General features: G+C 37.9%; 1 protein-coding gene across 3 annotated transcripts in view; it reads left to right on the plus strand.

Moving 5' to 3' along the window:
- The window catches only part of NOS2 (nitric oxide synthase 2), a 36,732-nt gene that overhangs the window by 8,030 nt on the left and 5,073 nt on the right, over positions 1-23,629 (plus strand). Inside the window, exons 2-22 of one of the 3 annotated variants that reach the window (XM_068655995.1) lie at positions 7,678-7,770; positions 9,353-9,528; positions 10,777-10,855; positions 11,469-11,591; positions 11,681-11,829; positions 13,870-14,032; positions 14,519-14,610; positions 15,011-15,152; positions 15,545-15,684; positions 16,259-16,433; positions 17,194-17,295; positions 17,949-18,143; positions 18,523-18,605; positions 18,916-19,060; positions 19,307-19,411; positions 19,890-19,939; positions 20,034-20,208; positions 20,747-20,879; positions 21,299-21,377; positions 22,268-22,446; positions 23,085-23,248. In XM_068655995.1, coding sequence (XP_068512096.1) covers positions 9,422-9,528; positions 10,777-10,855; positions 11,469-11,591; positions 11,681-11,829; positions 13,870-14,032; positions 14,519-14,610; positions 15,011-15,152; positions 15,545-15,684; positions 16,259-16,433; positions 17,194-17,295; positions 17,949-18,143; positions 18,523-18,605; positions 18,916-19,060; positions 19,307-19,411; positions 19,890-19,939; positions 20,034-20,208; positions 20,747-20,879; positions 21,299-21,377; positions 22,268-22,446; positions 23,085-23,248 — 2,580 coding nt within the window. In that variant the 5' untranslated portion in view covers positions 7,678-7,770; positions 9,353-9,421. Of the gene's footprint in view, positions 1-4,000; positions 7,771-7,817; positions 7,955-9,352; positions 9,529-10,776; positions 10,856-11,468; positions 11,592-11,680; positions 11,830-13,869; positions 14,033-14,518; positions 14,611-15,010; positions 15,153-15,544; positions 15,685-16,258; positions 16,434-17,193; positions 17,296-17,948; positions 18,144-18,522; positions 18,606-18,915; positions 19,061-19,306; positions 19,412-19,889; positions 19,940-20,033; positions 20,209-20,746; positions 20,880-21,298; positions 21,378-22,267; positions 22,447-23,084; positions 23,249-23,629 lie in introns of those variants that run through there. The other 2 variants (XM_068655996.1, XM_068655997.1) reach the window with 2 other exon arrangements.

The following is a 23,629-nucleotide window of genomic DNA, read 5'->3' on the forward strand; positions in this document are numbered from 1 at the left end:
AGGCATGAATGTGCTAGAAGTAGTATTTCTGTCACTCAAGAACCTTTAAGCCTTGTAAACAGTGAAGTACAGTCTACATCAGCTCCTTTTGCTTTTGTGGCTGTGGCCCAAATATACCCTTACTGCAATAATTAGATGAAACATTTAGACTGCATTACATGATTATTTTACAGCCTATCCTTTTGGGAATAGAGACAAAAAAAAATCTTGTGGGTAATCAGAGCACCTCCTAATTAATTTATAGTACTCCTTTCTTTTTATTAGGACTGTTTATTATAGATTAAACCTGACGACTTAGCCCACTTCATAATCAAGTCCATAACTTTCTACAATCTGACCTTACGAAATTTCAAAACAGTTTTTTCCACATCTGTTTTTTTTTCTTCTTCTTTTTAGTAAGTGACTTGTCTACCTCCCAGGTGGTGTTTGTTCTTCCAAGCGTAGCTTCACAGACCAGCTTTCCTGTCAGGAACTGGGGGAATAAGCAGCGTTTGTCCCAGACCAAAGTAAATAGTACAGCGCTAGCCTGGAACCCTTAAAGAAAGAAAGTGGGAGGGGAAAAGCTGCACAATCAGAATATCTGCATCTTTCTCTGCTGGAATACTGGTTCTAGCTTGTGCCCCAATACAAGAAAGACATTGAGAAATGAGAGTGAGTTCAGTGGAGGGACACCAAGGTGGCCAGGGACTAGGCACATGCCTCAAGAGCAGAGGCTGGAGGAACTGGGTTTATTCACCTGGAGCAGAGGAGACCCCAGGGACACAGTAGCAGCTTCCAAGACCTATGAGGAGGTTGCTGAGGAGATGGAGCCAAGTTCTTCACAGCAGCACATGGTGGGAGCATGAGAAGCAGTGGGCAGACACTGAAATAAATGCAGACTGGGTATAAGGAAAAACTTTTTTTCCCATGAGGACATTTTAGCAGTGCAGTAGGTTGCACAGGGATGTTGTGCACTCTCCTTCCTTGGAAGTTTTCAAGACCAGCCTGGATCAAGCCCTGAGCCACCTGCTCTGACCTCGTTGCTGACCCTGGTTTGAGCAGGAGGTTAGACTAGATGAACTACTAAGGGAAAGATAACAAAGGCATTATGCTGTGAGGGGGAAAAAAAGAAGTACTTCAAAGCACTTTTTTTGATTGTTTCCCGCTACAGGTAATGATCTTTAATCATTTCTAATGAATTAACTTCCTGCTCTCTTAATCCACAATGGAACAATGTTCCTTCTGTTTGCATCTAAAGTTATCCTGAGTGTATTACCCAGTTTAGTATTAAGCAAAAATGTGATTTTCAGTATTTTAAAGGTGTGCCTATGTGCTTCCAAAACATAACATAGCAAAAATAGATTTCAGGCTTTGGGGATTTTGGTAGAGTTCCCAGTAGACTTAATAATAACCTTTTTGAGAGCTCATTAAATGCTGAAGAAAGATTCTCTGTTAGTATTTCATAAAAAGAATGCAATATATTTTGCAATTGCAGCATTAAAAACATATGAAGTCATTCATTTAGTAGAAAGTTATGTGGAAAGCTAAGAAACAACCACATTTCAGAACTCAGTGATGGGACACTGCATTGAGAGAACTCAGACTGACCTTAAACATTAATTTGATGTGAGTGGTGGGTAAGTTTTCAAGTCCTATTAAGCTGAAGAACATGACCCACCTTCCATGATAACACAGAATTATAACCATACTTTTCTGTAGAGTGGCTAAATCAACCTTCAAAACTATCATTTTCTATTCAACTTCAGTTTTCTGAGTAATTTCTGTGGAAGCGAATTGTTTTCATGATATTTCTAGTATATTCCCATGAGAAGTAATATAGCATTTGGCTGTATTTCCCTTGTATTGTGAGGGGACTGTGCAGTGAGATCAAAGTTATGTGTATTTTGCAATGATATTTTAATACCTTTGGATGAAAAACAGCACAGAAATGCAGAATGTAGTTATGCCACAAAAAAGTAGTCCTCATGATTTCTTAGGCTGAATTTTAGCTTGTGTTCCATTCTGATTTAGGTATTTTTAGTTTTTTTTTAAGAGTTACTTCTATACTTCTGTACTTCAATATTCTGTTCTCAATTTCAGCACAGATATTTATGGATTTTATTTCTCGTAACCAGTATTCAAATCTATTGTGGTCTGACCTTGAGTAGCAGTTCCGTATTGCTCTGATATCAAGCAGTTCTCTGTTAGTTCAGGCCGTGCTATTACTAAATGAAAGCATGCCTGCAGTTCTGTAGCCCCTGTTAATTCTTGAGACAAAAATCTTTTTGCACACGATAGTCTTAATGTCACATTTGTTCACACTACAGCTGTGACAAGCATGAACTGCAGGTCCCAAGTAGTTCTGTAGTTCTGTTTTCCCCCTCCACACGCAAGCTTTTCCTTATTCTCCAGGCAGTGAAGCCTTCAATAGTCCCAATATAATGCAGTTATGGCACGGAGCATAGGGTGTGCAACCCCGCGTGCACAGAGCCCAGCGAGCAGCCACACACAGGCTGCTGGGCAAGTGCCAGGTTCTGTTTTACCTTTTTGCCTTAATCTGCTAGCAGCCAGCCTCTGCTGCTGCAGCTGGGGCTGAGGATCCTGCAGGACTGACGCACCGAGTCAGTATTTCTGGGAAGTCACTGAGGTTTGTGCCTGGGTGCACGTTGTCTCAAAAATCGGGTTATTGGTTGTCTGATTGCTTTCTCCCTTTACTTCCTTTACTTTGTGACGTGCACAAATGGAAATTTTGAAGAAGACGGATGATGAAGGGATTTTATGTTATTACTCCACTTCTGTATTTGGCCTGACTCTTACAGCTTGCAGACAGGAAGGGATGGGTTTACGGGCACAGCTCTGTAACTCTCATCTTACTTTCATTTTCACTGTCGCTGCTCACACCGTGAATTTCCACTCTGCCCTGTCAGCTGATATGCAATTTTACACTTCCTAGATCTGCATGTGGCAGATGAAACATCACACGTTTACCCTAAAATGCATTTTAATAAATTTTAAGCATGCACAAAATAAAAAGTGGGAGTCCAGACAGTAGATTTGGGATCATACTCAAATTTGCATATTTTAAAATGCCTATACCTGAGTCTGTGTTTTCAATTTTGATAGAAAGTTGCTACACCCACTTTATAAAGTACATTCCAAAATAATGAAGAACCTAATGAAGATGCTACAGTTAATGATAAATACATTAAACTCCTTTGAAATGGCATGGATGGTCCTTAAAGATGCAATAAGCAAACAAAACACTAAACTAAACAAATGGGTTTGCAATATTGCGATTTTTAAGGCTGCACTCAAAGCAAACGCATTTTCTTTGGGAAGTGAAAATCCAAACCAGTGGAACAGAAGACGATTAACGATAGTGACTATGAGGAGATATTTGGGAGCCCATTTTAAACAATAGTTGTTAGCAGTATTGATCATATGTTTCATTGTCAGGAACTGGTACTGTAAGGAAGCTTCCAATAAAAACAGAGCATCTATTGCGGTTCCAAAGTACAAAGGCAGAAAAGGATTGGAGAGAAACTCGATTGTATCACTGCTTAGATCTTCATCTGAAGACATACAGTGTCTGAGAGCTCGCTGCCATGGACCAACTTTTTTGTGGTTGCGGGTGGGATGTCATAAAGAAAGAAAGTGTTCTAAGAAAACCTTTTACATTTTTTCAGCTTCTAAATTAAATGCAGCAAACTGATCAATTTGAGGTCTCACATCTTGATAAAAATTACCAGTTTCATTTTCCATGTCTCCATTAGACATTTAAAGAAGTAGCAAGTAGCTTCTAGTCTGTAATATCGTGTTATTGTCTGAATGTGATGTGCATGTGCACTTGTCACTGTTTCTGTCTCCATCCGGCAATACAAGGGCATTTGCACCATACTCCACCCAGAAGAGTGGAAAAGCCAGTGACTGAAACAGACCCAAGTGAGATTAGCAAGCAGTGAAAAATTAGACAAACAAAGGAGGTGAGTCACCTGTCACCTGTAACAAAACTTCTCAGCCTATCATTCCTAGATTCTTCACGATCCAGGTGTTGCAAGCTGTCTCTTCCATTTCTGGTAATTTGGCATTCAGTGTAGGAATTTTGGAACTCTTTTTTTTTTTAGGAAACATTTTTGTATGAGAAGTGCCAAGTTGCTAGCAAAGGGACTTGTAGACACTCCTGAGGTGATGTGGCACCCAGTCAATGACACAAATCCTCACTGTTGTCATTTTTTATTCATCTACCTGTGAGCTGAAAAAGGAAAGTGAGGCTATCTGGTCGCTCGGTGTCCCATTGTATCAGAAACAATACTGCACAACCAAAGAGAAAATGCTTATCTTCAAATAACTTCTCGTGTGTGTAATACATAGTGAGGAGTTGCCAGGGAAGTGATGTCTTTCCTACAGTTAATTGATGATAACGAGACAGACAATGTGAATGAAGAGTCATAGCTAATAGAAAAAACAGAACTTCAGACCAGAAAAAGAACAGAAAGGGAATGAATGTTCATTAGCCAAATGTGTTAAATTGTTTGTACCATGAAGTAGTCAATTGTGAAAGATGTAATGAGCATTTTACTGAAGAGCATGAGTCCATTTTCTTAATGTAAACAGTCTCTGATGATGGTCTTTGATGATGATTTTTATCTAATCATCTTAATCTTTGGTATCTCATCTCAGTAATTAGGCAGGTGTGTGTTTGTTTTTTCCTGTGAGTTTTGCCCCTCATACTGACCTGTATGTGTTTTCTGGTGGTTCAGAACTACCTTGTTTACAGGTATCCTGCAGACAGGGCTGGGAGACGGACCAGGTGTCACGTGGGGGTCCTTTGCAACCCTTTCCTAACTCTTCTGTGTTACCGGTGCTCTCAGCACCAATTTCCTGGTCAGCCAGTGAAGAGGGCAAAAGGGGAAAAGCGGGAAGCAAAGTGCATGTTTCCTCAGGAAAAGGAAAAGCATAAAGGACAGAGCTAGCAGTTTGTAAATGCAAATAGAGAACTTCCACCTGTCAGAGGTGGAGCACTTGAAGTCAGATCTCCCAAAGTGACAGGTGGCTGCAGTGTTACGTGTCTAGGTTGTGATATGGTACAGAACACTTCTGGGAGACCATCAGAGGGACGTCTTGGATTAGATAGGTAAAGAACATCAGAAGAGAATCCCTAGTGATTTAAGGTGAGCTGGGACAACTGAAAATCTTTTCTGTGGGGTTACATGAAGTTAGGAAAATAAACATTTGTTATCATCAGCATCCCCTCAGTGTAGTAGTTTATTTAGGGCGCAAGTTTGCAGCATCTTGGAGGAGCAACCTTACAAGCATACCTCCTTACAGCTTCTTGAGCTCATGCAGAATATTGCGGTCAGACAAAGAATGTGACTTGATTTCGAATGAAACTGAAGAAAGCCTATTGTTGAGGCTACAAACCATAGTTCTGCTTGTGTTTGCAGAAAAAAAAATTGACTCAAAATTGCTGCATGCTTCAAATGCCATTGAATAGGTCAAACATTTTGCTCTGGAAGGACACTACTTTTGTCAAAGGTAATGCAAGAAAAGCAACCAGTTTTTGTGTTTTAATATGGTAGAAGCAGGAGTGTGAACAGGTTTTCTAAAGGAGGAACTCTCCATGCAGAGTAGGATATTTGTGGAAGGAGTGCACGGTGAGCTTGTTTAGCTAATCTCTAACTCCACCTAAGAAATGAATGGTGCTCTCTTGTTCTTGTAATAGTGATTTGTCATTGATTTGGGTGAGTAAAAGAGCAGATCCTTTTTGAAAAACTGGTGTGATTAAGCAGTTCGCTGAATGGCTGTGTCTCTGCCAATCCTATAAACAGTGCTTATGAAGAAAGAAGATGTTTCTCCTCTTCTGGTCATTCCAAATCTGATCTTTCGTACCTAACCCCTATGTAACCTTTCCTTGTTCTCAGCAGTCTCAAAGCAAGGGGAAGTGGGAATGGTGAGTAATGAAAGCCAAGAAATAATTGAGCATCGTTGAATTCATTTAAATCTCAATCTGCCTTTTTTTAAAGTACTATGTAAAGATTCCCTGTGATCTATAGAAAAGGGAGGTCAGAATTTAGAAGAAGGGGAAGGACTGAAACAATTTTTAAACATTGACAAAACAGCAAATGCCAAGATGGGTGTAACCTTGTTTTTTGATTTCTCAAGTTTCTTTCACTTCAGACACTTTCAGTTTGACTAGTAAGATACAGTTAATAAAAACAAAACAAAGCAATCAAACAATAAAACTGCATTTACAGATGTATGGAATATTGACGAGCAGTGAGTGCAAAGAGGCACAAGCACGATACAGTCAAGCAGGTGAATGCTCAAACTGCAGAAAACTCAGGTCCATTTTTCAAGAGATTCTTCTCTAGCAATCCTGGTTGTGATATATATATGGGTGTATTCATGCACAAACCCGTACTCATAAATCTGCATCTAAGAGTACTTTACAAAGGCACATAATGTTCATTTTTAAATAGACAAACTGAGATACAGGAAAAAAAAAAGTGTCATGCCTAATCTTGTCCAGTAGAAAAGTGACAAATGAAAGAGAACCTGGGATTCTTTGTTTCTCTTATAGCCCTGTGCAGATCTACAGATCCTTGATCAGCACTTGTAAATCTTTCTCTCTTTGTCATTGTAATTTGAAAACAGATCTAAAATGTTTCTTCAACACAGTGTTGTTTGGTCATATGTAATGCTCATGAACAAACAGCTCAGGCTAAAATCCTTGAGGCCGTACTGGCACACCACAGTATTTCTGAGCCTGCAGTTGCCCGGGAGCACTTTGTTCTGCGTGCCACTGTTGGCTCGTGGTTGCCTGTGGCCTCAAGAAGGAACAAGTAGATCTCAAGTAGAAACATAACTTTGTGCTATATTTAGATTCACATTTTGTCTAAATTTTATAATCAGCTCAATAGTCCCATCTTCATCATTTATTTGTCCTTCTGGCATTTACACATAAGTTATGTGAATAATTTACACTTCCAGGGAGTTGCAGTTTCCTTCCAGTTTGTCTAATGTGTTGGAAAAGCACAAAAGAGTAAGCCTCACAGGCAGCAATAGCTCCAATAGGGAAGTTTGGAGAGGAAACAATTCTACAAATGCTATACTGAGAAGGGTTCTTTAAAATGGTATCAAAAATTAGGAAATATTACATTATTATGTGTAATTCCATGTTAAAATACCTGTGTTTATTTATAAGCACCTGTTTAAACGAGCTCCATAGAGCTCTCTGGTTCTGTCCAGTTTCTATAACATTCTTTATGAAAGTCACAGACTCAGGCTTTCTGCAGCCCCTGGCTGAGTGTGGAATGCACCCACTGGTCTGTTGGTAAGAGTTCCTTCATTTCAGGAACTTCAGTTCACTCAAGAGCATTCTTTTTTTGCATTTTGACATGCCTGCAAGACTGTAAAAACTGCTCACTGTGATCTATTGCCCTTATCACTGAGCACTTGTAGGAAGCAAAAGTGCAGCACACTACAGGAAGGGATGCTTCCAACACCAGGAATTAGTCACAGCTCTGCCTCCAGTCACTGCAGGTTATGTAATTCAGTAACAGGACATCAGCAACACACCCTCCCACGCTGAAAGAAATTGGGGCCTTTAGGGATTCCCCTTCTGTCCACTGTCCATGTGTAGTCTTACTGCTGTTTTGCATACATAGCCCTGGAGTATAAAATGCTTGTGCCTCACAGGACGGGTGTGGAGCAGGAGAGATTAAAGGGAAGCAACTTCCATACAGAAGACCATCTCCTTGCAGATTTGGAAAACTCTCTCACAAAGACACGGTAAGACAACACTGTGTAATTGTTCAATTGACTATTCATTTACTGCAGCTTGCAAAGGAAAATAATTGTATGGCAAACTATTTTTTCCTTACTAGGAGCAAAGTGTTGGAATCAGTTTCCTCTCTCATTTCCAAGCTATCCTGTTGTTCTGAAAACTTTATCCCCCTTCCAGCTGTCTTTAAAGGTTTGTGCATGTAACACTAAACATTATAAATATTCTTTGAATATTTGTTCCCTCATTTGAACATCTCTTGTGAAAGCGTAACAAGCAAGCAAGTTATTGCTCTAATTGCCAGTGAATGGAAAATGACTCTTCCTTCTCTTTTATTTTTTTTCTTTCTCTTTCCCTCTTTTCTCTTTCTCCTCTCTCTATTATCTCTTGCACGATTTTCTTTTACTGTTTTGTCCTTTCTTTTCCTCTTTCTCTTTTCCTCCTGATTTTCTATTTTCTATATTCTTCCTTTTTGCTTACTTTATTACTTCCCCTCTTCCCCCCTTTCTTTCTCTCTACTTCTCCTTTCCTTCTCTCTTCATTTATGCATGCTATACAATAATATACAGTATGCTTTATAATAATAAGCACTCATATTGCATCATTTTTCATTTCAGGATAGTGGTCTAGATTTGTTTCTGCTTTGTAACTGTTAAGAAATGCTTATTACGCACTCTTTCTTTTACTGGTGTAACACACAAGTTTTAACACATTACAGCTCCTGCACAGATAGTTGCATTCATTTCTTTTCCTGTGTGATTTTACAGTAGACAGCATCCTTGTAGACCACTTTATGACTGCTATGATACACATACAAACTTTGAGGCTAATTCTGCTTTACCTAGCCATTTTCTAGTTTGCTCTCTTTTTCCTTGTCACACAAGTTTTCTGTCTTCTTCCTGGCACAAGAATATCCTTTATCAGAAATTAGCAGAAAATCTATGTTAAAATGAATAACAATAAAATCTAACATTTATATAAGAATTATATAAAATCTATATTCAAATATATGCTATGTACATGTATATATTACAAAATACAGAATTTGGGATCTCACAATTCCATTTGGCTCAGGCAGCTGAATATATTGCAAATGCTCTGGTTTAATAACAAATCATATTTTTTTTTTCTGATGAGAATCATTATTGTGTGAATAAACCAGCAAAATTCTACATCCGTTTTCCTTGCAAAAATGTAATGATGAGAATTAAAAAACAAAAACAAAACAAACAAACAAACAAAAACATTTAACTATTGAAAAACAAAGAATTAAAAAAATACAAATTTCAAAGTGTCTTTTGGAGAAGTTGAGCCTGCATGTGTTTTTCAGAGATACAGTTATTGGCTATTTATGCAACTGGGAGACATTTGAAATCCCCTTCCCTCTAGTTTAGAATAAAGCATGGTTGTGGCGTTACTAAAATTAACATTTCTCCTTGTCAGTGTGTCATTACTCTGCGTCAAGTAATTCTCATTTCTAACACAGGAAGTTATTAGGCCAAATCTGTTAGTCTTCTGAGTTTTTGCATCCTTTTAAAGGGAGTTACCTTCTTAGTAAAAACTGACCTTGTTTTTTTTTCCTCCTCTCAGAAGTGTTCCAACATCACTCAAAACAAGATTTCAGCAGTGTGAAGTAAAATTGTAAATAAGGTATAAAAAATGCTGTGCCCATGGCAGTTCGCATTCAAACCTCATGCTGCTAAGAACCGGTCCTCCAAAGAGACGGATATCAATAATAACGTGGAGAAAGATATGAAGATCAATGGGTAAGATCTTTGTCCTTTAATGGTTTCATAGTTTCTCTTTTGTTTGAAATGTAAAGATATTAACTAACATGGGGATCTGGAGAAACTAGTAGTGTGTTTCCACTGCAGTAATTGTAACAAAAGAACAGTTGTCCCTGGGGGTCACTGGGTGGTGTTGACTTAGTGAGATACATTTCAGCTATTGTGTCTAAGTTACACAATTATTGAGGAAACAAATCGTCATGGTTTATCTTTCAAACTTCTAAATTTATTTAGTGTACTCTAATGGTTACATGTATGCTGGGACTTAAGAGGCATATGCATACAATAAAAATTAGTAAAGAATTTAAGTTGATAAAGTATTTCTGTGATACAATTCATACATGGCACTGAATAAAATAAATTGTACATGCATATTACTTTTCCCAGTTTTCAGTCTTCTGCTTATGTCAGTTCTCTAATGCATATAGTTTATTTCTCTGCTTATACCCTACCCTTTGCTACCATTGCTCAAAGCAGTTCATGTTCAAATGTGAAGTTAAGTGAAACCAACTTATTTTGGAAGTGAAAATGGGTGATCACATACTCTTGTCAAGATAAAACCTGTAACATATAACTCTCTGAACTAAGGGGTTTGGAGGTCATGGGCTGGATATCTCTTGGGTGTTTATGAACACCTCCTGAAATTTGGCTACCAGTATCCAAATTCAAAAATGGGAGTGCAGGAAGTCAGGGTTAATATTGAAAACAAGGGAAATTAATACTATTAATTTCTAAATAAATTACTAAATAAATTTCTAAATTAATTAATAAATTTCTAAATAAATTTCTAAATTTCTAAATAAAAACTAAAAAATAATACTATTTGCTTAGTGAGCTGGAGACTTGAGCTTTCTGAAATTTTCACACATTTTCAGAGAGTTTCTCTGAAGCTTTCACCCTCTTTAATTCCTCTGAGTATTTTCTGGTCAGATCATGATCATACAGATGTCCTCTGCTTAGCTTACAGCAATGCTACTCAACCTTTACCATCCTGCGCCCTCTCCATTGCTTTCCTTCCCACATAGAGATGTGGAAAGGATGTTTGTTGTTTTACTATTGACTTCTAGTCCACTCCATCCCTCATGCTGCTGAGGATGTTTGGCTTATTGACTCAGTGCCACTTTAAGGGACAACTCTGAGCATCAATTTACTGATGCTACAGGATAACCTAACAAATAAAAACTAAGTATGTTACCTTATACTGAATTGTCTTTGTCTCTTTTAAAGCTTAGTGAAAGATGATGCCAAATTGCACGATTTAATCAAGAAGCAGAAAGAGAAGCTGCCTATCGTAACTTCAGCAGAGGTCAGTGGTGGGAGAGAGCTCTGTTTAGCTTCATTGACTGATACTGACAGTTCACACAGGTTGTATTTACTGCTCGAAACTTCTCAGAGGACTCATACAAGGAGTCACTGTGGTTACAAGAGGTTAGGACTGCTGTGAGATCTTTGGATGAAAGATCTTTTCTGAATAAAAAGATGCTTTGGTAAGCCTTAAAGGAAAGAGATACCAATGACATGGATTGGAGTGCCAAACTCCTTTATTTGCCTTTACACCTAAAACCTACCCTTTAGTAACAAACATGTCCTTTCTCTAATTTTGTTTGAATCACTGTTTTCCTGAGACTATGACTGTTGTGTTAAGAGGCCTTAATGAAATGGAAAAGGTGTTTGCAGTGGCAAATATTGTTTGATTAGTACAAAAATACTTAACTTTTTGGCTATTTCATATCAAACCGTGGATCGGATCAATAGTTTTGTAATCAAGTGAATGTACTTATGTTAGAAAAGATCACATTTCTGCCTAGTTCATTGTATTTAATTTTTAGCATCCAACGGTCAAATAAAAATAAAATTCAAGCATTAAGATATTCAGTAGGTCCAAAGACAGTATGTATTTTTATCCTTCCCTTGTCCAGAAACCCCCAGAAAATGGTATCAAAGCTTCAAACCAAATATCAAGATGTCCAAGACATGTAAAAGTAAGAAACTTGGAAAATGGATCCAGCTTTCTTGACACACTACACCTGACAGCAAAGGAGGTAAGATGCATAAACGTGGGCAGTGATTTTTCATACCTTTGAAAAGATCCATAGTGCAACATTGCTTTTAACATTTTATTGTTTTCCAGGTTATCAATTGCCGCACCAAAGCATGCCAAGGGGCACTTATGACCCCAAAGGGCTTGGTGAGGGGCACTAGAGATGGGCCAGTTCCTCAGGCAGAGCTTTTACCTCAGGCAATAGACTTTGTCAAGCAGTACTACAGTTCATTTAAAGAGTAAGCCAACTTTATCCTCATTTTTGGTATAAAAATCCTCTGCCTAACTACCTACCTGTCTGTGAGACTCGGCTACTTGATTTCTTCACAGCTATTGGCAGCTATTCCATTACATAGTATGCATTCCAAAAATGGATATGGATTATTACAAAACGCAAACAGATCTATTACTGCACATCATACGCTCTGTCTGCCAATCTCAGTTCTGGGAAATACAGGCGTGGACACTTTACAGCACATTCCTCAGCCCTATCTCTTCTGAGTGTGTTGCATTATAGTACATCATAGCAAGCAGCTTGCTTTGGACTCTTTCAGAATGTTACCTTCTGTTTTCTTAACATTGGATGCTAATGAGATTAGCTCCTACTCATACTGGTTTTAGACATATAGATAACGTGGATAATGCTTTTAGTTTGTGCTGTTCCAATCATCTTTTCTCTGTGTTCTTTTATTGTATGTTTTGTATCTCAAGGCTTTGGCCACAGGGTAGAAGAACACTGTCTTGCTTCTCAACCTTGCTTTGTGATATCGTCAACATAAGCTTACTGAGCATGCTGAGAGAGATGCTGTAGCTTCAGAATAGGTTTGTGTTTTTGCAGATATGGAGATGGTGCAGAGAGCTGTCACAGGAAAAGCTGGAACATCTGGTTTAGGTCCAAGAATTTGCAGTGACAAAGTTTTCAAGTGACAGGCTTTCAAATCATAATTCAGTGCTTGCTCATTTCATTATAAAACATTATTGAATTTTCAAAGGGACTCAGCCACATAATGGCTTCTTCTTTAGACACTTTGAACTCTTCTACAAAGCTTTCTTCCAGACAAATCTTTCTGAAAATCCTGATCTTACACACAGGCTGTGCTCACGTGCCAGAGTATTGCATTTGTGCATCTCTATGGTTCTGCCCATGGCTGTTTGATCACATTGATTTACACTATCTTATATGCTTGCCCTTGATCTTTCATCTTGTTGAAAATATGAAAATTCTCAGACAGTGCAGGCTATTTTCATTCTGTCTGTAGGCCAACAAAACAATTTTTGTCTGTTCTGTGATAAATATTTCCAAATGTTTTGACTTCATTCTCTATTATCAAACGAAAGAATTTTAGAGTCGGTTTCCCTGACAAAGGAACTGCTCAGCACTTCCTTTTTGGTATCAACTTACTTTGCTCAGAAGACCTATGTCCCTGTGAAAATAATAGAACTTTGAGAGTGCAGTTAGGCTGAAGCTAACCTGTTCTCTAAATTTTATTTGCTTGTGTTTTGACACTTTTTACCAAGCTAATGTAGAAATTTTAAATTTAAACTGAAAATTTGCACAGAAAAGCTTTTGATCAATCCATGTACATACTGGGTGGTGAAAGGACAGTGTTGTTACTGAAGTTTCTATTATGTTACTTTCATTAGTAACATAAGGCTAGTAAGCTCTGTCATTTGCACCCAGTAAGGCCAGTTCCTAAATTATGAAGCCAAGAAAAATACTCCTCATTAGACCTCAGTCACAGTCATATGTACTTAAGTCATCCTTTTAGGGTCTTTTTTGGTAAAAATCTCAGACCCTGGACTATTGCAGTAGATAACAGCTATGCTTTGGGAACAAAAATGTGGTGCAGCAGAGGACATAGGGAGCAGATGATGGTAACTTTTCACACTTGAAACACAGTGAAATTGCTGACTTTTTGAGGTAATGGATGCTTTCATAAATGATAGAGTATTTTTTGGCTTCTTGATTCATATTCAGACAGTGTAGATTTATAACAAGGACAGATTTCTCAGTGTATATCCAAACTTGCCATATCCCAATCAACATAGATACCCATCCCGTCACTGGAAATGGGCTCTACCTACATCCAGGCAGATAAAATCATCAGTGAAAATGGAAGTCTCTTGCAAAAGCATGGCTTGTACTCTAAGGCTTTCTGGCTTCAGTAATGCCTGGGCTCTTCTTCACCCAGAACATAAGGAGAGTCTGCAGTTTAAATTAGTTTTCTAAGTAATGATATTCTTATTGTTTCTTTTCATGGCTGTTTCCTGTTCAACAGGTCAAAAATAGAAGAACACCTGGCCCGCCTGGAAGCAGTGACCAAAGAGATAGAAACAACAGGAACCTACCATCTGACACAGGATGAACTGATCTTTGCTGCCAAACAGGCCTGGAGGAATGCTCCGAGATGTATTGGGAGAATCCAGTGGTCCAATCTACAGGTAACCTATGAGTCTAGAAATTAAGGCCCAAATAGCTGTCTGCTGTAAATCAGAATGTCCTTTGGTAAAATTTGCCAGTTGCTTCAGCTAAGGACTGCTCCCTCCTATACATATTGTAAAAATCAACATTTTTTTGTACTTCTCTACTCCATACTTGAATAAAAGCCTGTGTAGGAATGCTAGTTAGGAACCAATTAAGACATGGAACCATGTGCATGTCTTGGACCTTGAGGGATTATTATGTGTGAAAATAGTACATATAAGAAGAGTAAAAATAAACTTTCCCTAGTGGAGCTACAATTAAATTGAGAAATTGTTCATTTTTCATGTTTTACTTAATCTTTTCCTTTTTCCTTTTTTTTCCTTTTATCCTTAAAGTGTTTTACTTAATCTTTCCTTTCTGTAGCTGTGTTAGAGAAATAATAAGCTTACATTACTCTTTCAAAATCATTTTCTTTTCTTCACCTTTATTTGGGAAACATATAGGTATTTGATGCACGTGACTGTAAAACAGCCAAGGAAATGTTTGAGCATATCTGTCGTCATGTTCAGTATGCAACAAACAATGGAAACATAAGGTATGCCTCTATTTCATTTGAATTTTAAACAACAAATATCACATCCAGGTCTGCATTCAAAACTTCACAATAGGCCTGAAATAATCTATATAAATATTTTGACAACTTGTCTCTGCTCTTAAGTCTTCTGGTATTCACATGGTCCTCTCATATGCACCATCAACTACTTTGAAAGTTAAAGCTTTTATGGTTGAAATTGCAAAAACTTTCATCCTGGGGAAAAAAAGATTATTTGAAGATTTGGGGAGGTGGATGGAAAAGAATGGATGATTTTATTTCTACTGATGTTTATTTTAGAAATATAAAATAATTTCAGCTGGCAACAATTTATGTCTTAATAATGAGAATGTGTTTGATGTGCTGCTGTTATGTAATGGGATTTGATCATCTCTCTTGGCAGGTCAGCCATCACTATCTTCCCACAGAGGACTGATGGGAAGCATGATTTCCGTGTTTGGAACAGCCAGCTCATCCGATATGCTGGATATCAAATGCCAGATGGGTCTGTCCTAGGAGACCCTGCAAGTGTGGAGTTCACAAAGGTATAGCTCCAAATGCAGAATTGTAACTAATTTCCATGTCCCCTAACCTATCTGTATTTCATTTATTTTTCTTGCATGTTTATGCAGAGTGGGAGGGAAGCGTGGGTGGAAGAAGCAAATGGGGTATCCAACCCCACATGTTCTAGGTGCAGGCTGAAGCAATAATTTCTAACTTTCCAATAAAATACTCCCCTCTATCTCAGAACAAGGAGAGCTAAAGCTCCCCTTAAGTGAGGTACACAATCTGTACTTGAACAACATGTCTTGGTGCTGTTTGAATGGAAAAGACCTTTACTACTGAGAATTTACCTCAGAGGGTTAACATACTTCTTTTCTTCAAATCCGGGGGCGGAGGTACTTCAGAAAATGAAACCCACTTTCTTTACTTACAGTTGTGCATTGATCTTGGGTGGAAGCCGAAATATGGCCGCTTTGATGTAGTTCCACTCATTCTCCAAGCAAACGGCCAAGATCCAGAAATATTTGAATTCCCGCCAGAAATTATCCTTGAAGTGCCAATGGAGCATCCAAAGTAAGCACACCAGATTTAGATAATTGCATTTTTGCCTCTGCCTCACCTTGGCAAGTTATTAGCCTTTGCCTGTGGCTGTCATTTTATGAGTTCTTTGTTAGGATGAGATTATGGTAAATTGTCCTAAAAGATAAAATGCCTGTTAAAACAATGAAATTAGATTTAAATTAAGGAAGCCAATAGCATTTCTGTTGGAAATCTTTTTTTTTTTTTCTAATCTCTATTTCACTCATATCCCAAATTAAAAAAACATAGCTTCTTATGCCGGTGTAATACACATGTGAAACATAGCTTCACTCATAACATAATATCTACTGCCTTTTTGTCTTTGTTTCTTTCTTCATCTTTGCACTGGGAGTGGCCTGCAGGTAGCAGAACTCTGTTATACTGTTTTGCAATCTCTTTAGCAGGCAATTCCCAGTTACCACATTGAAAATGAAAACTTTGCTACCACGTTTTGCAGATGGGTCATTCTCCCTACAGAGAGTACTCTTCCACTTCTTGGACTTTTCTGGTTGCTGCCTAAAGGAGGAAAAGATACATAAAGTAATAAATCAAAATTCTTGTTTAACAGGTATGAGTGGTTTAAGGAGTTAGATCTGAAATGGTACGCGCTGCCTGCTGTTGCCAACATGCTCCTTGAGGTGGGAGGCCTGGAATTTACTGCGTGTCCTTTCAATGGCTGGTACATGGGGACAGAGATAGGAGTGCGAGACTTCTGTGATGTGCAGCGGTACAATATCCTGAAGGTAATCTTCTGAAGTAGAAGGATTGTGGAGATCTGAGAAGATAGACTCAGCGGGTGAAATGTTTCTGAAAAAAGAGACACTATCAGCCTTTACTGGGATGAGTGTTGTATTGACTTCCCACTAACATATCAGTGCTAATTTGACGTAGTCTCCTGACTGTTAAGGACATCTTTAATTGCTGTCAGGATTATGACTGCCAGATTGCATGATTGCTTTTGCGGTGTTCTGCTGTATCTGTTCCAAATACCTATCCAGAAAGGAGAAACCACACCACCAAAAAAATACAGAAATTGCTGTCCTAAAGCAATTTTCTTCCCCATTTTTAACTTGAATACTGCTGATTCAGGACTTTTGGTCTTTAACTGTACATTTCTCAGAGATGTATTTGTTAGTTCCAGTCTGCTGTTGATAAGGCAGTGGGATCCTAGTTGTTAGCTGCAGGTCTTGGGCATCTTGCCACTACAAATTAATGATGATTACTTACAACCAGATGCTGCCACTTTCTAACCATTTAGTCCCAGAGAGCCCTCCCTCCACTTCCCCAAACTGGAATAGCTTCAAGAACCATAACTTCTTAATAAAAGCTTACCTCTAGTATCAAGTGTGTACTACCATCACTTTTCCTGGCATAGGATTGACTTGCCCCCTTCTGTAATATTCTTTTCTGCATATTAATATGATGAGGTGGAGAAATTATGAGATCTAAGTCTAGCATAAAAAGGTTTTTTTTTCCCCTTTTCTCTCTCTTTTTCACTTGTAGGAGGTAGGAAGAAGAATGGGACTGGAAACAAACAAACTTTCATCACTATGGAAAGACCGAGCTGTTGTAGAGATAAATGTGGCTGTGCTTTATAGCTTCCAAGTAAGTCAACGAGTCTGGTATCTGGAGAGACATAGAATAACGTGCATCTCTTTTTCCTTTCACTTACAACAGCTTTATGCAAATATATTGCCAGGGTACACTCAGTGTACAGGAGGTTATCAGTGTAATTCCAATTGAGTCATTCTTCATCTACACCTGGAAAAGCGCAGGAAACCATATTTCCTGTTGTTGCAAAAAAAAAAAAAAAATCTCAGGTGGAGGCAAAAGGGAGAGAAAAAGAAAAGGAAGTTAAGGGCAAGATTGTTCACCCTTTTAGCACAGATGTCTAAGTGTCAACATCTATGTAAAGCCACTGGATTAATTTATTTCATTTGCATTTACGGTTTATTTAAAATATCATGGTAATATGAAAGACAGGAAAACTGAATCGAAGGTTTTTCATTCTCCTAATGCTGGAGTGGTAAAAAGCTGATGTAAAAAACCAAATAAATAAATAAATAAATAAATAGGACTTAGTAAGAGTCCTTTGTCCAAGATCCACCTAGATCTTTGTGTAATAGTAGCCAATACTATTTCCCAGCATTGCATAAAGTCCTGAAATATTAACCAAAGCAAAAAGAGTACTTTAACTACGTCAAGAACAAAATCAGGATGGGATTTTCAATATATCTGTCTTTTTGCAATTATTCTAGAAACAAAACGTTACTATCATGGATCACCACTCAGCTGCTGAATCCTTCATGAAATATATGCAGAATGAGTACCGTGTGCGAGGAGGCTGCCCAGCTGACTGGGTGTGGATTGTACCTCCTATGTCAGGGAGCATAACTCCCGTGTTCCACCAGGAGATGTTGAACTATGTCCTCACTCCCTTCTTTTACTACCAGGTATGCGTTGTCAAAAAATAGAAATAAAAATTCTATTAGATAACTTCAGCAGTTCAGATGCTAATATGAAACATGGAAAAGTGTGAATAAAAAGCTCCTGTTCCTCATACCACTCTTAGTCATGGTATATGCAAATGAAAGTTCGCTAGAAAGATTCATAAAATAGCAGGAAATTTCTATTATACTGTGGAAGGTAGGGTTAGTTTTGTTGGATTCCTAAGTTGCAAGTAAAATGTAATTTACTGCTAGAGACTGATCCAGTATTTGTACAGACAGTGAATCATATATACAGATTCTGATAAGTCTGTCTGTTTCAAAGATACAGAAACTGTATATTTGTTGTTTTGCATTTTACCTGTAAATTAATTTCCTTTCCTAGGTGGATGCATGGAAAACACATATCTGGCATGATGAGTCTCAGAGGCCAATGAAAAGAGAAATAAAATTGAGTGTCTTGGCAAAGTAAGTTGTTCATCTTCATGATTTTGTTCAACTATTCTTTTTTTCCTGATGATTCTGTTATACATTTTTTGGATAATTATTACAGTAGGGACCACCTGAATTGTTTGAATCACAGACTTACATCTCCACATTTAGGTAATACTCATATTTAAGGTTCTTATTCAGGGCTATCTATAGTGTATTTCTCCTAAACAAGCTTCCAAGCAAAAGCCATGCTCAATATGAGCCTTATCTAGGAAATTGTTTGGGAATCAATCTGAAGTACTATATAGGTATATCCAACATGATATGTATTTTTTTTTTCCCTTAGGGCTGTACTCTTTGCATCTTCACTCATGCAAAAAGCAATGGCAACAAGGTCCAAGGTCACTGTGATCTATGCAACAGAGACTGGGAAATCTGAAACACTAGCCAACAATCTGTGCAGCTTGTTCAGCTGTGCCTTCAACACTAAGGTAAGAAAGTATAGAGCACTCACACCAAATGGAGGATGAAGTTTGCTTAGTTTTATTAGCTTTTGCAAGATTCTTCATTCTCTAATCCTGTTTATAGAATGTCCACTAAAAGTAAGTTGGACTAGATTTTGATTTTTTATTCATATGGAATAATGCTTGTAAATTTGGTCACACCTGACAATCACAGATATCTAACGCTAGTCCTTATGTCTGCTAGCAATTTCTCATGAGCTTTATACCTTCCAGATTCTGTGCATGGATGAATACAACATCAGTGACCTGGAAAAAGAAACGCTTCTTTTAGTGGTTACTAGCACTTTTGGAAATGGAGATTCTCCAAATAATGGAAAGGTAATACTTGCCTCAGAAGCATCTATGAGGCTCAACTCAAAGACTACTGAGATCAGCACTGAGACGCTCATCTATTCTCCCTGGTCACAAGTGATAGGATCTAAGGGAACAGTATGAAGCTGCATCAGGGGAAGTTCAGACTGAATATTGAGAAAAAGTTTTTCTCCGAGAGAGTGGTCAGGCACTGGAACAGGCTCCCCAGGGAAGTGATCATGGCGTCAAGCATTCTAGAGTTCAAGAATCATTTAGGCAACAATCTTAGATGTGTGTTTACTTGTTAAGTAGCCCCATTTGGAGTATGTAGTTGGACTCGGTGATCCTTGTGTGTCCTTTCCAACTCAGGATATTTTGTGTTTCAAAGATAACATTTCATTTTTCCCATGTATGTGAGTAAGAAATGGATCAGGGACTCACTTCTGTTTTAAATCCATCAAAGAGTGTTTTTCTAACCTTAAATATTTTATGAATTTTTATACAGACATTGAAGAACTCCTTGCTCACCCTGAAATTGCTGAAAAAGAAAATTAGGTAAAATATTTTGTTATTTGGTTCGCATACAATTGAGTTCTTTTACATTTCATTCAGTGTAAAACAGTGATCTTATTTGTATCTCATTCTGCAGATATGCCGTGTTTGGTTTGGGATCTACCATGTATCCTGAATTCTGTGCCTTTGCTCATGCCATTGACCAAAAACTGGCCCAACTAGGGGCTTCACAGCTCATTCCAATAGGTGAAGGAGATGAACTCAATGGGCAAGAAGAAGCCTTTCGCACATGGGCAGTCAGTGCATTCAAGGTGACTATATAAAAGCTAATTTATGGATTAGTTCATTCAATCATTCATTTCCTTTATTCCAGTCTTCACTAGCATCCCAGAAAAATGGGGAATAATGAAGGAAAATAAACATGCATTTATATCTGAATTTTGAACTCCCCTCTCTTCTGCTGCATGCTTAAGTTGAAGAGGAAACTGGGCCCATTTTCTGTTATTTTTTAATATTCACATAAAGTTCCATAAAGCCTTTGGGATAATGGGATGTCCAGTATGAGTAGACCTCACAATTTTGTTAAGTAGATCATTTTTTTTATCTGTATTGGTGTAGAAGTGGAACCTTGTTGAACTTCTATAACATCACTGAGCTCAACAGACTGAATAAATAACAACAGTGAGTGAAACTGGAGTCTCCCCACTAGGATTAAATAAAAACATAATTAACACTAACTCCTCGTCCTGGTGTCATTGTTATTATTGAAATAAAGATAACACCAGCAAACTGACAACAGTAAGAATATTTATTTACCATTAATAGTGATATTTTATTCTTTTTTTCTAGACTGCCTGTGACATTTTTAACATCCGTGGGAAAAACAGTATTCAGTTGCCTAAGATATATACCTCAGATGAAATCTGGAATCCTAAGAAATACAGGATACTGCATGAGTCTCAAACCATGGACTTGGCTAAAGGTATTACCTGCGACCTTCCACTTCCTCTGTCAATTTTGCTTCAAATAGGTCTGAATTGTAAAGGCTGACTGAGATTTATAATGGTCCCACTACAGTGCTAGATGATAGAATTTGTATAATGAAATACAGTGATCAGAAAGAAAAAGACATTGATTTACACTGAATAAATCATTATGTCTTCCAGCGTAAACACATTAGAACACCAGAGCTAGTATACATTTTGACAATCCCAGAAGAACAAGAGCTGAAATGAACTACTTTAGTCAGGGAAGGCATACACAGAGGACACATGACTGACTAAAAGTATCTTGCATTCTAGGACAAGCACTGTTCAGTTCTTTTCTGTGTATTTTTTGAATACATATTAAACAAACCTAGTCACAAAATTTTTCTTGAGTCATATCTTCTTTTCTCAACAGCACTTACAAACATTCATGGAAAGGATGTAATTCCCATGAAGCTGAAATTCAGACAGAATCTTCAGAGTTTAAAATCCAGGTATGATACCTCATTCTTTTTGATATTTTAATACATTTTACTAAAATCTTTAACAACAGAAATGCCTAGAAATAAGCATCTCCTCCCTGTAGTTACTAAGAAATGTATTTGAATTTTGTACCATCCTTAGTAGAAGTAAATCATTATCACCAGAGCACAACAATACCTAGGGACTTAGCTTCTAATTAGTTAGTAACTGACTTCCCAGTGGACTCTCTGGGAGTGCAGGGATCAATATAACTTGGTGAAAATAGCCCTTTGATGCCTACTACATGTGGAAGGTCAGATGTGTGGTCCTTCTCCCTTGCTTGGTATGCTACATGTTGGGCAAATACTTACTTCATTTAGGAAAAACTTGACCGTTAGCAAAGGGAAAAAAAAAAAAAAAAAAGGAAATGTTATAGTGCAAGAAGCTGCTGCTTTCAGTTGTACTACAAAGCAAGCTGAAACAAGACAATATAATAGTGCCAACATCTGTCTTAAAAATAGTGTCCATGAGTGGCTCTTCAACATCCTCCAGTAAGTCTCTTTTATCCCTGTTCTAAATAAAGTCGTCTTATAGGATGTACTCTGAGATGGTTTAAGATGTGAGCTGTATTCAGTTTTCAGTAAGCTATGCTTCCTTCCATTGGCTGATTACAGGCAGATTTGTTCTATACTGGACAGATCAGGCAGCACTTCAGTGTCTTATTTGTTCTGGTAGAATCACTTCACATCTCTAGGCTGTTATTTAAGTCTCCATGAATTACTAAGCTGGTCTGATAATTTGATAATGAACACAAGTAAGCCCTTGGCAATTGTCAGTTCTGATTTATTCCTTTTCTGTATAATTCAAGGGAAATCCTGTCGACGTAACCAAGATCTATCTGATCTCTTTTTTCTATATCTAGTCGCGTTACCATTCTAGTTAAGCTTTCCTGTGAGACTAATCAGGAAGTGCGCTACCTGCCCGGAGAACATATTGGGATTTTCCCAGGCAACCAGCCAGAACTGGTCCATGGCCTCATTTCACGTGTTAAGGATGCCCCTCCAGCTGATCAGACTGTCAGACTTGAAACCTGCACTGAAGGTATGTTGGTTCCCTTCAGATAAAGTAACAGAAAATATTTGACAGTTTTTTCTAAAATTTCTAAGATTTTTTATAGGCTGAATTTGATTCTGTTATCCTCTTCTTAAGTTTCAATAGGTTTTTGTTGATGGTTTTAGGTATACTTCTAATTCTACATTCTGCTTTTACATTCTCATGTAGTCCATGGTAATGTTGTCAATGTTGGCAGAGTTATCTTAGGCTGACACTGTAATTCAGTTCCTAAATTGGCTATCGACTGCATTTAAATTAGTCAACAGAGTTTGCTTATTGTTGTTATGTATCAGTGTTCTAAAATAGATTTATATCTCATGACCATTTTTTCCATCTTAATAGCTTCAGTCTATGAAATCATGGGATTCTGACACACATACAGATGATTTCCATTTTTCTTTTGTTTAAATATGGTGTTTTGTTATCATATGGTTTTATACATTAGATTCGCCAGTTACAAAAAACTTGAAACCTCACATTAACCTATTTTCAGTAAGGTCCTGTGGTCGAGACCTGTGTGCAACCTAATCTGAAGTCATACTTTAAAGAACACTGTTTTGCAAAGCTCTACAGCTGTCAAATGCCTTGGGAATAGCCAAGTGATCTTTTATTTCCCTTGTTTCCAGGTGGCTACTGGACAAGTGACAAAAAGATTCCAGCCTGCACACTCTCCCAAGCTTTGACATATTTGCTTGATATCACTACTCCACCCTCCCAACAACTGCTAAAAAAGATTTCCCAGCTGGTAACAGCAGAAGGAGACAAACAGAGACTGGAAGTTCTATGTCATGTAAGTTTGGGCTGGAGTTATGCTAAAAGTACCGTATACTGGGCCATTCCGTGCCCTTTTACTATATAGCGGAAACTATAAATGTTTGTAGTAGTGGTACTTGATTGTCATCCCTTTGTTACATGTTCTGTGTGCTTATAAAACCAACCACAGTGAGAGAAACGATGGTCTTGTGGCTCGACTCGGGCGTGGGAATTGAGAGAGATTTCCTGTGTGGTTGTGGGTGGGTCATTTTGCCTGCCTGTTTCGCTTGGCAGCCCCATTGTGGTTTCTGATGATACACCATTAAAAAAAATCTTTCAGTTAAAAATAAGCAGTTTGCAGGTGGAAAGGTTGGAGGGGAACTGTTAGATACTTTTGTCACAGAATTTGGAACCATGG

The sequence above is a fragment of the Anas acuta genome, chromosome 19 (genome assembly GCF_963932015.1).
Source record: "Anas acuta chromosome 19, bAnaAcu1.1, whole genome shotgun sequence".
Classification (NCBI taxonomy): domain Eukaryota; kingdom Metazoa; phylum Chordata; class Aves; order Anseriformes; family Anatidae; genus Anas; species Anas acuta.